Source organism: Trichoderma citrinoviride (assembly GCF_003025115.1).
Source record: "Trichoderma citrinoviride strain TUCIM 6016 unplaced genomic scaffold BBK36scaffold_2, whole genome shotgun sequence".
NCBI lineage: Eukaryota > Fungi > Ascomycota > Sordariomycetes > Hypocreales > Hypocreaceae > Trichoderma > Trichoderma citrinoviride.
The window spans coordinates 768261-780726 of NW_020194710.1; the positions used below are offsets into that span (position 1 = coordinate 768261).

The following is a 12466-nucleotide window of genomic DNA, read 5'->3' on the forward strand; positions in this document are numbered from 1 at the left end:
GAAGAGGGAAAATGGGGGTGTTGGGTGGGCTAAGCGCATTTGCCCGACTAAAAAAGTGACGAGTTTGACTTACAACTTACAACGGGTTTGCTGTCAACCACCCATTGCACAACGCAATCTATCCTCTTTTGACTCACAGACATTTTGATTATGCTTCATTCGATGAGCGCGGTGTTTCATCTATGATTATGCTTTTGAAATGACATGCTGCAAAGTGGCGACCTTGTTTGAACCGGCCCCTTTATCTCGTCCATCCATATCGTACAAATATTCCTACTTCGTACAAGCCCAGCACGCTACCCATATGAAGCCCCGACAAACCCCCATGCTCTTCTTCACTGACGTCCGGTCTTGGCTGCATGCGCATCTGCCAAGAATTTAGCAACCGCCTCCTCGCCCATCCGCGCCTCCATGGCCAGCAGCTCGGCCATCTGGTTCATCTTGTTCCTCGTCTTGTCCAGCAGAGCCACCCGCAAGTGTTCTGTAAGCTCGTCGTCCGACAGCTCTGCACTCGGTGTTGGTGGGAAGATGGTGTCCCATTTGCTCATCCGGGGCGCTGGCTCGACTGGCTTGGACTCGGTACCGTAATCGGCATCTTTCCCCTTGGCTGCAAACTCGACGGTGCGTCTATCAGGCCGAACACCCAAGGCATCGAGCAATTCTGATGCCTTGGTGGGCATGATGGGCTGAAGGAGGATGCCGGCGATGCGCAGGGCTTCTGCGCAGTTGAAGATGACCCAGTTCAGCAGCGTGCGGGATTCTGCGTCTTGACGCTTGACAATGTCCCAAGGCTTGGCGTCTGTGACGTAGCGGTTCGTCTAATGCATCGCGAGTTAGCATACAAAGCCCATATGAGGTAAGGTGAGTATATCGAGCCATGGCATATGCATACCTCTCTCAGCAGCTCGAAAATCTCCCGGATCGCGCCACTCGTGTTGTAGTCGTCCATTTCTCTGCAGATAGCCACGGGGCTCTCAGCCAAGTAGCCTTCCAGGCTAAAGTAAGTCGCATCGACATCGTCTGCATCATGGGTTTCAGCCCAGGCGCTGAACTCTCCATTGCGATAGGCAGTCACGGCTTCGAGAGTCGACCACCTGAGGGCTGCCTTTGGCTTCGCAATTCTGTAAAAGAGATTGCCAATGTTTGCCTGGAGCTCCTTCACGTAGACGACACCAATCAGCTGGTTGGAGTAACTCATATCCTTGTTCAGACTGGCGTTGCGCATGAGGAAGTATCGCAGGGGGTCAATGCCCCATCGCTGGATGGCGAAAAAGGGGTTGACAACGTTGCCCAGCGACTTGGACATTTTGCGGTTGGACATGGTCCAGTGATTGTGACAGAGGAACCCTTTCGAAACAGGCAGGCCAAGGGCAATGAGCAAGGCCGGCCAGTAGATTGTATGGAAACGCAGGATATCCTTTCCGATGACCTGGAGATCGGCCGGCCACAGGCCCATGTCTTCCTTGGCCGAGTGCCACTTGCTACCGTACCCGGCCTTGGTAATGTAGTTGATGAGAGCATCTACCCAGACATAGATGGTCTGGTTGGGATCCTCAGGGTCCGGTATGCCCCAGTTGAGCCTGGAGGCGGGCCTGGTGACGGACAGGTCTTCGAGGTGGTTCTCGATCCAGTCTCTCGCCTCTGCCATTCGATGAGCCGGCTTGATCCACCCAGGGTTCTCATCATAGAGACTCAGCAAAGCGTCCTTGTACCTTGTCAAAGGAAAGAACCACGTCTCTTCCTTTACCCACTCCACTTCGTTGTCCGTCTCCGTGCTGACCATGATCTTCCTTCCGGTCTGAGGCGCGATACTGGGCCGCACCAGGTCTTCAGGATAGAAGCACTCATCACTAACGCAGTACCATCCTTCGTGGACGCCTTTATACAGCCCCAAGCTCTCAGGCGTCGCATGCTTGAGATGTAACCAGAACTGCGATACAGCGTCCTTGTGCTCCTGGTCAGTGGTCCGGATGAAGAAGTCGTTTGAGATGTTGGCCGCGGCCGCCAGTTCTCGAAACTTGATCGAGTTGCCGTCACAGAACTCCTTTGGCTCCATGCCATGCTTGCTGGCAGCCCTCTGGATCTTCATGCCGTGCTCATCCGTTCCCGTACACAAGTAGGCTTCCTTGCCTTTGATTTGCTGCCATCGCTTGATCACGTCCGCCAGGACCATGGTATAAAGATGGCCAATGTGGGGAGCTTTTTGGGCCAAATGTCAGCCGCTCCGCCCAAAGAAAAACACTGCAGGAGATGGAATTACCAGCATTGACATAGAAGATGGGTGTCGTGATATAATACGGCTTCTCGCTGGACCCCGCAGGCGTCTGAGAGCTGTTCCAGCGTCGCACAGCAGCGAAGCCCGTTCTGCAGCCAGGGCAGATCCAGCCGGACGGCAGAGCCAGCCGTGGCTGAGCTTGCCGCAGCCCGGAAAGAGCCCGCGGTCTGAGAGAGAGCATCGTTTTGTGACGAAGCTTTGCGTTCGGAGTTGAGATGCTGGAGATGGGATCGTGAAATTGCCTGATACAGTGCTGATAGTACGAATTGGCTACCACGATAACTGTGCGATATGCGGGGCATTCTGCACGTCATGGGAAGAAAGGCGGCAACTTTTCTCTTCGCGTCACAACAAGGACGGAGCCATAACTTCCAGTTGTTTGTTGCTCTTCCGCCCCTTTCCAGCGGAAAAGTCAACGAGGAAGCATCAGCAGTGAGACCAGAAGCGGCACCGATGCTGCCAGAGACAGAGGCATCATGACACTGCCAGACGCGGACACGGAAGTGAGAGCTTCCAGCGAAGGCGCGTGGACTTGGCATCTACACACATATCGCGTGAGGCTTGCATCGCTAACTTGAACGTGGAAAAAAATAGCTGCCGAGAACTTTGTGAGCAGCTATTACCAGGCAATCAACAGCCGCACTAAGCTCGACACCTTCTACATCAACTCGTCCACCCGCTACTCCATCCCGGCCGACATCTCCATCAACGGCTCCGTGGTCCCCACGCCGGCCGAGTACGCCAGGCTCCTCGAGACGCAGGGCGACAACGTGCTGTACGAGATCGAGTCGCTCGACACGCACATCATCAACCCTTCGTTCCAGTACGGCGCCCCCGACAATGTCTACGAGAGCGACAAGAACGAGAAGAGCGGGCGCAAGATGAGCATCGTCGTCACCACGATGGGCAAGGTCCGGTTCGGCAAGGGGCGGGACGCGCCGCAGAAGATGTTCAACGAGACGTTTGTGCTGGTGCCCAACTGGGACGCCATGGCGAGGAATCCGGCGAGGGGGCTCAAGAGGTGGCTCATCATGTCTCAAAACTTTCGCGCTCTCTGATTGACGCACACACCTTTTCTATACTGCAATGTCGAATGATACCCTATACACCAAAAACATACCGATACGACGAGGCCAATGCAGCAGACAGTCAGGTGAAGGTTCCAAGGATCTCTCGTTCGTGCCATGCTTGACTTTCCGAGTGCGATTCGCCGGACCAGCCTCTCTCTGCCTTGGCAACTCGACACACAAGAACGGATTGACCAGTCCGACGCAGGCTTCACATACTTGCAAGCGGCCAATGGAAAAGGACACGATAGTATGGCTGGTTGGGTGTAAAGAGAAACTCACAAGCTTGTTGCACCCAAGGTGGAAAGTTTGATAGTCTCGAGACTCGAGCAAGCAACAAGACTCCCAACTCTTGGCTGCATCTAAGCCGAGGGATGCGTCGATGGACATCCACAGCTGAAAGAAAGCAACACTAGATCAAAGATTCAATCAATCTCAAATTCACAATGTAATGAAAAGCGCCCAATCAATGCAAAGTCGAGCGCCTCGTGCTTCTGATTGTTGTTCCCATTGTTCTCAGAAGCAATCAGCCGGACTAAGCCAATGGCGGGGGACAAATTGCAGCCTGTTGGTGGGCACAACGGACCTCAGCTTCAATATTCCACCAGCTCCTCCGCAAAAACACGCCCCGCCATTCACATCTCCAGCATCCAACATGCCGCCCAAGGCCAAGGCCGCTGCAAAGGCTGCCACTCCCGACTCCAAAGGTAAGAATATTTAAAATGTGCCGCTAAAGGTCAGAAGAAAACTTTTGCAAAAGAAAGGAAACGAAGAAAAGGAAAAAAAGAACAAAAGAAACCACCTGTTCTAACTTGCACCGTTTCTGTGTTCTCTGCAGCTACCCCAGAAGCACCCCCCGAGACCGTCGCCGAGCGGTCCAAGCAGCGCTTCTACCAGACGAACCCGGTCGAGAAGCGCTTCGAAGAGGTCGGCTTCCCAGGCCTGACGGCGGCCGAGAGGAAGACGTACGCGCACGCCAACCTGGTCCTGCCCGTGGCCAACCGCCTCGTGTCGCTGTCCAACAAGACGGACCGCGAGTACTGGAAGCACGTCGCCAAGGAAGGGCTGCCCTGCCGCCGGCTCAAGGACGGCTACCGCTGGGGCCAGGACAAGCACGGCCGCGACGTCGGCACGTACCGCCTCGACGAGCTCAAGAAGCGGACGCTGACCCAGGCGAGGCTGACGGCGCTCGACGTGCTGCACCGCCAGTTCCTGACCAAGAGAGAGGCTGCTGCTGCTGCCCGTAGTAGCAAAGGCGGCGAGGAGATTCCTTCCCAGGAGGACATTGACGAGGAAAGGAAGAGGCGGAAAGAGATGGCGGAGCTCAAGAGGGAGCTGTACGGAGAGATCCCGGGGCCGCTGGCGAGCGACCCCGAGTGGGATGATGTCGCTCCCATTCCTCAGACGGAGCCCGAGGATGCGCTGGCCAGGATTGCCTATCCAGACGAATACGCCGAGGGTATGTGAAAAACACTTTTCCTATAGAAGCCCCATGCATTACCGAGTGAAGAGCTGTTTCCTGACCGAAGAAAAAAAAATCAAAACAGCCGTATCGTACCTCCGCGCCGTCATGGCCGCAGAGGAATACTCCCCCCGCTGCCTGCGCCTCACCGAGCGCGTCATCGCCATGAACCCAGCCCACTACACCGTCTGGCTGTACCGCTTCAAGATCGTCTCCGCCCTCGGGCTGCCCGTCCTGGACGAGATCCAGTGGCTCAACGGCGTCGCCCTGGACAACCTCAAGAACTACCAGATCTGGCACCACCGCCAGCTCCTCCTCGACCACCACCACGCCGCGACGCTTTCCGCCGCCGACCCCGAGGCCGCCCGGCAGTTTGCAAAGTCCGAGACCGACTTCATCTCCCGCATCCTCGCCGAGGACACCAAGAACTACCACGTCTGGTCGTACAGGCAGTACCTCGTCACCAAGCTCGGCTACTGGAGCCCCTTTGAGCTCGCCACCACGCAGAGCATGATCGAGGACGACCTGCGCAACAACTCGGCCTGGTCGCACCGCTTCTTCATCGTCTTCTCGGACCCGGCCGTCTCGACGCCGGGCTGCGCCCCCACGGAGCCCGACCCCAGGGTCCCCGCCGCCGTCGTCGACAGGGAGGCGGCGTACGCAAAGGAGAAGATTGCGCTCGCGCCCCAGAACCAGTCTGCGTGGCATTACCTGCGCGGCGTGCTGGTCAAGGGCGGACGCGGCCTCGAGACGGTGGCCGAGTTCGCGTCGCAGTTCTTTTCGGATCTGGGGGGCGAGGGCGAGAGTGTCAGGAGCTCGCATGCCCTGGACCTCATGTCCGAAGTGTACCACAAGCAAGGGGACGTGGACAAGGCCAGGCTGTGTCTGCAGCGGCTGGCGGAGAAGTGGGATCCTGTGCGAGAGGGATACTGGAAGTACCGAATGGCAGAGCTAAAGTAGAGTAGCATAGCGTGGCCATTCTGATCTTGTTGTCTATATGTATGGCTGTTTTCTTCCAAATGTGAAAATGCTCACTCTCCTCAAGTTCACCTCGTTCTATCAGCAATGATTTCATTATTAGGCTTATCATATCATAAAGCGAAAACGGTTCCTTAAACGCCTAACAAGCGACCAAGTGCTCATGCGTAGAAGTAGAAGCCGATGCTTGAAAACCCTTTCCCCCTCCCTTTCGCTCTGAATGCCCCAAAAACCGCATGCTATGTTGATTGCCCCTGTCGCCATTGATACCGAACGCCAGACTCAGTCACATTGTCTCTTCCCTCGCCGCCCTTCACAAGCCAGACGCTCACGTCCGTCTGCATCGAACACTAGCTGGTCATAGATGGCCCGACTGCTCGCTTTCCACTCGCCAAAATTTCCAGCCTTCTCTCTCGCCGCCGTCGCCGTGGACGCCGACGAGCCGTTCGACACCCTCGGTTCCCTGTGCGTTGAGAAACAAGTCCACGTCAATCTCCATGCCGTCTTCGTCTTCGTCAAGCCCGTTCTTCAGTACAGCCGGCCACAGGACGCCCACGCCGTCGCCGCCGAGAGTGGTGCTGAACTTTTGATAGCCTTCGGCCTCGAACTGGCTGTCCAGCTTGGCGAGCTTCTCCTTTGGCACGTTTGGCCTCAGCAGCGTGATGGAGCAGCCGCCGCCGCCGGCGCCCGTGAGCTTGGTCCATCCGATGCCCTCGTGATCCACCAGTTCGCGGACTCGCTCCAGCCTGGGGTGAGACACACCCAGCGAGTTTAGCAGGCCGTGGTTGATAGTCATGAGCTCGCCAATCTTGCGCAGGCTCTCCTCCTCCTTGGGATCAAAGTCCTTGGCTTCGATAAGCTCCGAGGCGGCATCGGTAACGTTGTGCATGGCGTCGAGAATGGTGCCGACGAGCTTGGGATGCGTCTTGTTCAGCTTCCCAACCTTGGCCACTTCGTGCGCCGTGGACTTGGCCTGTTTTGTGTCCACGAGAAGCAGGGGCAGCTCGGGGAAGTCCCATAGCGGGCGGACTGACGGTGGCTTGCTGTAGTCTGTTCGCTGGAATACCACGGCTTTGCCCTGTGTTGCCACCGTGTTATCGACTCCCGAAGGATTTCCGTGGATGCACATCTCGGACACAAAGGCCCAGCGGTTGATGCGCTCGACCTGGAGGCGAGCCTCTTCCGAAGGCTGATCGGGATGGGGACCGGAGAGCGTCCGCAGCTGGAGGAGGAGGGAGGCGGCCAAGCAGACAGATATAGAAGCGCTGCTGCCCAGGCCAGCGGAGATGGGGATTGTGGAGCGCAGGGTGTAGAGGCATCCTGGGAAGCGCGGCGATCCCAGGGAAAGGAAGAGGTAGAGGAATGCGGTGGCGGAGCTGCGGTGGACTTTCCGAATATCTTCAGGCCTATCCGCGGAGACCTCGTCAATGTGTGGCTGCAGGGCGGCCAGCAGCTCCTCGTCGAGCGATGTGACCAAGGAGTAATACGACTTCTTCTTGTCTGGATGGTGGAACGCTGCCCACGGGAGACTGTCAATGTCCCAGGTATGTGTGAGGTCGATGTCGGGGAAGCGAAGCGAGACGGTGTGTTTCGACTTCGAGAGCGTTGTGACGTGGAGGTATGATCGTAGGGAGATGGCGGCAGCGATGGCAGCCTATATAAGGGGAGCGCAAAGAGACCAATTAGCCATTGAACACTCGTATTTCAATTATGACATTATACGCACCTTTCCGTAGACAACTGAGTGCTCTCCAAAGACAATCACCTTGCCTGGCGCAGACACCATAAAGGCCGGCGCCATGGGGGCAGACGGCCGACGAAGCGACATGTTGCGCTGGTGCCCAAGCAGAGACTGTCCGCCGCCATTGACGGACGGCTTGGCCTCGTCGAAGGAGACATTGGGGGCGTCTGTGCCGTCAGACATCTGGGCTTCGTTTGGCAGCCGTTGAGGACTGGAAAGACGGCGGGCTCGAGTGGTGACCTGGCTATCCGCCCACGAGACGAGGGGCAGAGGGGTCGTTTGGAGGTTATGTTGGCAAGGATAGGTAGCAGCCAGGGGGGGCAGAATGCTGGGGGTTTGACCGTATCTGTCCTCTGTCGCGCAGGAGCAGTCGTCGTACGGATTGCGTACTGGAGTGGGCGCGACAGGTGACCTGGACAGCTGCCAACAATTCGAGGCTCGAGGTTCGTGGTGGGAGAAAGGAGGTGGGCGATAAAGAGGCTTTGTCCAACCCAACGTTGGAGCAATCGTGGGATGTCTTGGAGATGTACCGACTACAGTGCGGACAGTGCTGGTGCTGCTCAACCAGCGGGAGCTAGCGCGAGTTGGCCTTGCCAAATGAGTGCAAGGAGAAGGACCCTGCGCACTTGGTACTTTGGGGTTGGTCCCCCCGAACTTCCAGACCTTTTCCACAATCTGTCCAGAGCAGTAATACAAGAGGTAGTTGTTCCCAATTGACAGAGGTGCGATCTAGGTAACTATTGAACAAGAGGAATATTACCTACCTTATACATCCATTCTGTGAGAGCAGGCGATGACAAGATGTCCAGCGCGAGAAGAAACCTGTCAAGTCTGTGCTGCAGTACAGTAGGTAGGTACTTATGAGTACACCTCGCCGATGGAGGTGGGCGTCTTACACGAATGCGCGTACGAGGTCCGTCCGTCTTGGTTGCTGCCACGATGCCGCAAACCGCGAGCCTGCATTAGCCGGCCGCGACTAGGCCCAAAGGCACCGCTCAGCGGGCTTTGTACATGTCAGTACAACTTGAGCAGCAAACGACCCGATGAGGATGGCCGGTGGGTGACAATAACGACGAGGCGCCAATTGGAAGAGACGTATTACCAGTTGGGTGGGAACCAATTGGCTGGTTTGGCACCGACTTTTGCTTGCTAGAGGGAGTGGGTTCGGGTTGCCAACAGTCGAGTGCGGGATGCCGCTGCGTATTCGTATTGGCTCGCTGTCGCAGGATTTCAGTCGTGTTTCGGCTTTGGGGGAATTTGGGGTGATGCAAGCAGCGCATCTTGCCAAGATGAAAGGACTGGAAGAGAATGATGGTGATAAGGCCCATATTGACCTTACTTCAAGTTGATAACAGACTAAGATGTACACTCGGTGTGCTTGCTCTTGTCATCTTACACTCATCTCTCTTTCTTTGAATCATCCTACCGTACAAGTAGAACAAGCTACGATTATCGGCCTCGAATCCGAGTCTATCCGCAATGCAAATGCACCTCCACCCCAGCCTGATGCCCAAACGATTCCCCATCTCCGCGACTCTCGTCTGTCTGAACGGCATCTGCTCAACAAGGCCAGAACCATCAGTGTGACCGATATACTAGCTTTCCGTCCCAAGTCAAGCATCCTCGCATCAACAGTTTCTGCGTCTATGCGCCTCGGCCTAGACGATAGCATCAGGTAGATCATCTCTCCATTGACGGGGTGTCTCAGCTCATCACGTCCATGTTGGATCCTCAGATGAGTTAACCAGACAACTTCACATAAAAGCATTTGTGACCAGGCTTGTAGACACGATGGCTGCCCAGCGGCAGGATTTGCGCCTCCCATTTCGGACCTTCTTTGCTCGTGACAATATGTTGCACCAAGTGTCAATCGTGTCTCGTCATGATGCGGCAGCAGTGACAAACCTCTCTCGAGTGCCACCACAGAACATATGCTCACCGAGGTACAATGTGGACACTCGGTCTGCAGCAGCATCGTCGGTATCAAGGTATGCTCCTGGGTGCCAGTCGAGAACGCGAGGACTCGAACAAGACAGGCCGACGACTTATAAGCACTCTAATAACGCCCTTTTTGATCCATCGTCTCCGGGAGTTGATCCGTCGTCTCCCGGAGCAGAACCATCAGCGATAGCTCTCAGATGACACACAACAACTCAGGACCCCCCAAGCCATCCATCATGTATCCTTCGTAGCAACCTTCGTAGCAACATGCTTGCAACGTCCAATAACAAACAACCCATGACAAACCCCCCGAACCTCATCTTCCCCAAGTCCCTGCCAAGCCTCCATCTCAGCTCTCCCCCCACCCTTCAACCCTTTCTCCCCAATTCCAACCAGCGCCACCCCCGACCATCTCCAAAAGCCTAAAACCCTAAACCGCAGAAAGTCGAACGATGCCCGCAATGCCACCGCCATCCTGTCACTGCGCGGCCTCCCTTCCGGTTCCATCGACAAGCGATGCGCGGGGCGATGACGACAACCCCCCCCTCCAGCCTCAAGGGAACTACTACGATAACACTACTATTCGCATCCAAAATTGTGAGGAATAGGTATGTTCCCCGTGATTTGTCGATTCGGTGCGACGCGTACTTCCGACCAAGGTCACGTTTTCTTTTGTTTGATGGGACTTGGGTCGTCTGTGGCTTTTCCTTGTGGTTCTTCGGGCGTTTTATAAGTAAAGTGTGAGGGCCTGGTTGGAAATTGGCTGGTGATGCTTCTAGGTAACCACCATCCTACGCAAACCACAGGTTATTAAGTCCGCGGAGAGTCATCGTCACCACAGGCCTGCCTAATCCAGATACATCCCTCAGTACATCATAGCATCCGCAGTAAACGGCTGCGTCTTTCCAGACCTATAATCCATATTCAACAGACCAGAAAAAATAGGAAGAAGCAGAAGAAGAAACAATCGCCCATTCCCCTCAGCGCCCCCCCTTTCGTATCACAACCACCCCCCAAACAATGCCCGTCACCGAGTTCGCCATCATCAAGCTCCGGCCCAACTACGACGCCCTCGAGTTCCTCGAGACGCTCATGACCTGCCAGGAGATCCAAGACAACTGGGCCCGCCGCAACCAGCCGTGCAACCTGGCCCCCGGCGCCAACCTCAGCAGCATGTACACCGACGCCGCGGACCAGTCGACGCTGCTCATCACCGCGCCCTGGGACTCGGTCGAGGCGCACGGCGAGTGGATCCAGAGCCCCGAGAACCGGACGGCCAACGGCAGCCTGAGCGAGTTCGCCGCGCCGGGCTGCGACTCCGTGCTGCTGTTCCACATGGAGCCCGCGGGCGCGCGGGCGCAGATGCGGGAGGCGTTCCAGCACAAGGACAGCAGCGACGTCTTTGACGTGTGTCGCATCACCGTCGCGGCCGAGCAGCGGGAGGCGCTGCAGAAGAGGTACCGGGCGCTGGAGGATGAGCTGCGGGCCGAGGGGCTGGAGAAGAGCATTTGGGCGGGCTGGAGGATTGAGAAGCCGCCTGGCGAGGAGGACAAGGAGGATCTCATCGTCTTTTGGACGGGCGATGTCCCGAGGAAACGACTGGAGGGCTTGGCGGATCTGGCCCTCAAGAAGGATCATCGCCGCTTCAGACACGTCGTGTGAAAGGGAGCTAGCCCCCCCCCCCTCCCCCCTTTCTCGAGGAAAGAAACACCGAGGATCGAGGATTTGAGATTTTCAACGAGCGAAGGAAATACCCTTTTCTGTTTTTATTGGAAGAGAAAGATTCACGCAAAGTTGGCAGAGAAAACGCCGGCCTGCGATGCTAGGTATCTTATTTTTTGTTTGGACTTTCCCACACTATTTGTATCTCTCAGTCATGGCATAAAAACAAATGCTGGAAAAAGAACAAACATGGAGAAAATATATCTATAATTCGACCCTTTCCGGCATCGCCTCAATAGGACATGTCCTTGGCAAAGAATCAACTGGCCAGCACTAGGCAGTTTTTCTGTTTCCTGTACCGAAGAACGACCTTGTTCCCTATTTTCCGATTTTGTTTACCAATGCAAATTCCTTAGTTCTTCCTGGGGACCTCGGCGATTTGCAGGTCTGTTAAGAACAACGTCTTGTTAGCTTTCCGTCTCTCTCCTGTCTCTCTCTCTCTCCTGTCTCTCTCTCTCTCCTGTCTCTCTCTCTCTCGTGTCTCTCGACAAGAGGGCATGTAATCGGGAATCGTGGGGGCTTCTCGGTATGACATACTGGGAGGAAGGCTCTGCTTCAACTTCTCGGCCTTGTCATTGTCCTTGAGCACCAGAGTGTAGAGGTTCTTCTGGCATCGGACCTTGAACTTGATGTTGTGGGCCTTCTTGTTCTTCTTGATCCGCGCGGCTGCATAGTTTCCCAACGTTAGTCGACTTCAATTCCCCTCTTTGCTCAGTCTCTCATTCCCATCTCCTCATCCTCTCTCTCGCTTTCTCTTTTCTCGAAATCTCGCCGAAGAAATGGGGGAAGAAAGGGGGAGTTGGCAGCCCTTCGGCTAGCTGCGTTCGACTATACACATACAGGAAGCGTCCTTCCGACGGCAGATCTCGATGAACTGTGCACAAGAGAATCGTTAGCAATGCCCAGTTCAAAAGCTCGTGTATAATCCGTATAGAGCAAACTGCCTCACCTTCTTGATGTCAGCGACCTCCTTGGGCATTTTGGCGGTATTTGATCGACTCGGTGAGACGGGGAAAATGAGTTTAAGGACAGGACGACGGAGAGGGTACGAAATTCAGATTCGAGATAATGGTGGATTTTTTTCCGGGACAAATTGTTTTTGTGCGCTCCAGCTTCGCGGGGCGGGCGACGCACGGACCATCCCAATTGCGAGACACAAAGAACAAGCCGGGCAAGCCACAGCAAGCTTGGAAAGTTGTGTTGTGGCTGGTGGGATGTGGCGCTGGTGCGGGCGTTGGTTCGTCATGGACTGCGTACGTATAAGTGGCTTTGCCTTTGTA

The 12466-nt window shown here is 55.7% G+C and overlaps 6 protein-coding genes across 6 annotated transcripts; 3 read left to right on the top strand and 3 right to left on the bottom strand.

The window, feature by feature from the left end:
- Window positions 1–335: 335 nt before the first annotated feature.
- Window positions 336–2456, bottom strand: BBK36DRAFT_1187238 (hypothetical protein; the record flags this gene model as incomplete). The annotated part of the gene is made up of 3 exons (XM_024896528.1): window positions 336–818; window positions 893–2199; window positions 2261–2456. The coding sequence occupies 3 exons, from the start codon at window positions 2454–2456 to the stop codon at window positions 336–338; spliced, it is 1986 nt and encodes a 661-aa protein (XP_024752794.1).
- A 295-nt stretch (window positions 2457–2751) lies between these two features.
- BBK36DRAFT_63581 (hypothetical protein) lies at window positions 2752–3333 on the top strand (the record flags this gene model as incomplete). The annotated part of the gene is made up of 2 exons (XM_024898405.1): window positions 2752–2797; window positions 2870–3333. The coding sequence occupies 2 exons, from the start codon at window positions 2752–2754 to the stop codon at window positions 3331–3333; spliced, it is 510 nt and encodes a 169-aa protein (XP_024752795.1).
- Window positions 3334–3975: 642 nt separating this feature from the next.
- BBK36DRAFT_1134223 (alpha subunit of hypothetical CAAX farnesyltransferase) lies at window positions 3976–5780 on the top strand. The gene is made up of 3 exons (XM_024892232.1): window positions 3976–4049; window positions 4181–4801; window positions 4890–5780. Exons 1-3 carry the CDS (start codon window positions 3998–4000, stop codon window positions 5762–5764), a joined length of 1548 nt encoding a protein of 515 aa, XP_024752796.1. The 5' UTR covers window positions 3976–3997; the 3' UTR covers window positions 5765–5780.
- A 360-nt stretch (window positions 5781–6140) lies between these two features.
- On the bottom strand, window positions 6141–7706 carry BBK36DRAFT_1109912 (mevalonate kinase; the record flags this gene model as incomplete). Its single annotated transcript, XM_024889527.1, has 2 exons — window positions 6141–7436; window positions 7509–7706. 2 exons carry the CDS (start codon window positions 7704–7706, stop codon window positions 6141–6143), a joined length of 1494 nt encoding a protein of 497 aa, XP_024752797.1.
- A 2778-nt stretch (window positions 7707–10484) lies between these two features.
- On the top strand, window positions 10485–11126 carry BBK36DRAFT_1137909 (hypothetical protein; the record flags this gene model as incomplete). Its single annotated transcript, XM_024893204.1, has 1 exon — window positions 10485–11126. One exon carries the CDS (start codon window positions 10485–10487, stop codon window positions 11124–11126), a length of 642 nt encoding a protein of 213 aa, XP_024752798.1.
- Window positions 11127–11502: 376 nt separating this feature from the next.
- Window positions 11503–12288, bottom strand: BBK36DRAFT_1131735 (ribosomal protein L38). The gene is made up of 4 exons (XM_024892011.1): window positions 12136–12288; window positions 12027–12060; window positions 11724–11852; window positions 11503–11573 (listed from the first exon to the last, which is right to left on the bottom strand). The coding sequence occupies exons 1-4, from the start codon at window positions 12163–12165 to the stop codon at window positions 11539–11541; spliced, it is 228 nt and encodes a 75-aa protein (XP_024752799.1). The 5' UTR covers window positions 12166–12288; the 3' UTR covers window positions 11503–11538.
- Window positions 12289–12466: the final 178 nt, after the last annotated feature.

Excerpts from the sequence above, each read along its gene's own strand:
- BBK36DRAFT_1131735 (XM_024892011.1), bottom strand. The coding sequence starts at position 12,165 with ATGCCCAAGGAGGTCGCTGACATCAAGAAG. Across the intron at positions 12,061-12,135 it reads AGGTCGCTGACATCAAGAAG|TTCATCGAGATCTGCCGTCG; the intron begins GTGAGGCAGTTT and ends TCTTGTGCACAG. Across the intron at positions 11,574-11,723 it reads GAAGCAGAGCCTTCCTCCCA|ACCTGCAAATCGCCGAGGTC; the intron begins GTATGTCATACC and ends TGTTCTTAACAG.
- BBK36DRAFT_1134223 (XM_024892232.1), top strand. The coding sequence starts at position 3,998 with ATGCCGCCCAAGGCCAAGGCCGCTGCAAAGGCTGCCACTCCCGACTCC. Across the intron at positions 4,050-4,180 it reads TGCCACTCCCGACTCCAAAG|CTACCCCAGAAGCACCCCCC; the intron begins GTAAGAATATTT and ends TGTTCTCTGCAG. Across the intron at positions 4,802-4,889 it reads TCCAGACGAATACGCCGAGG|CCGTATCGTACCTCCGCGCC; the intron begins GTATGTGAAAAA and ends AAATCAAAACAG.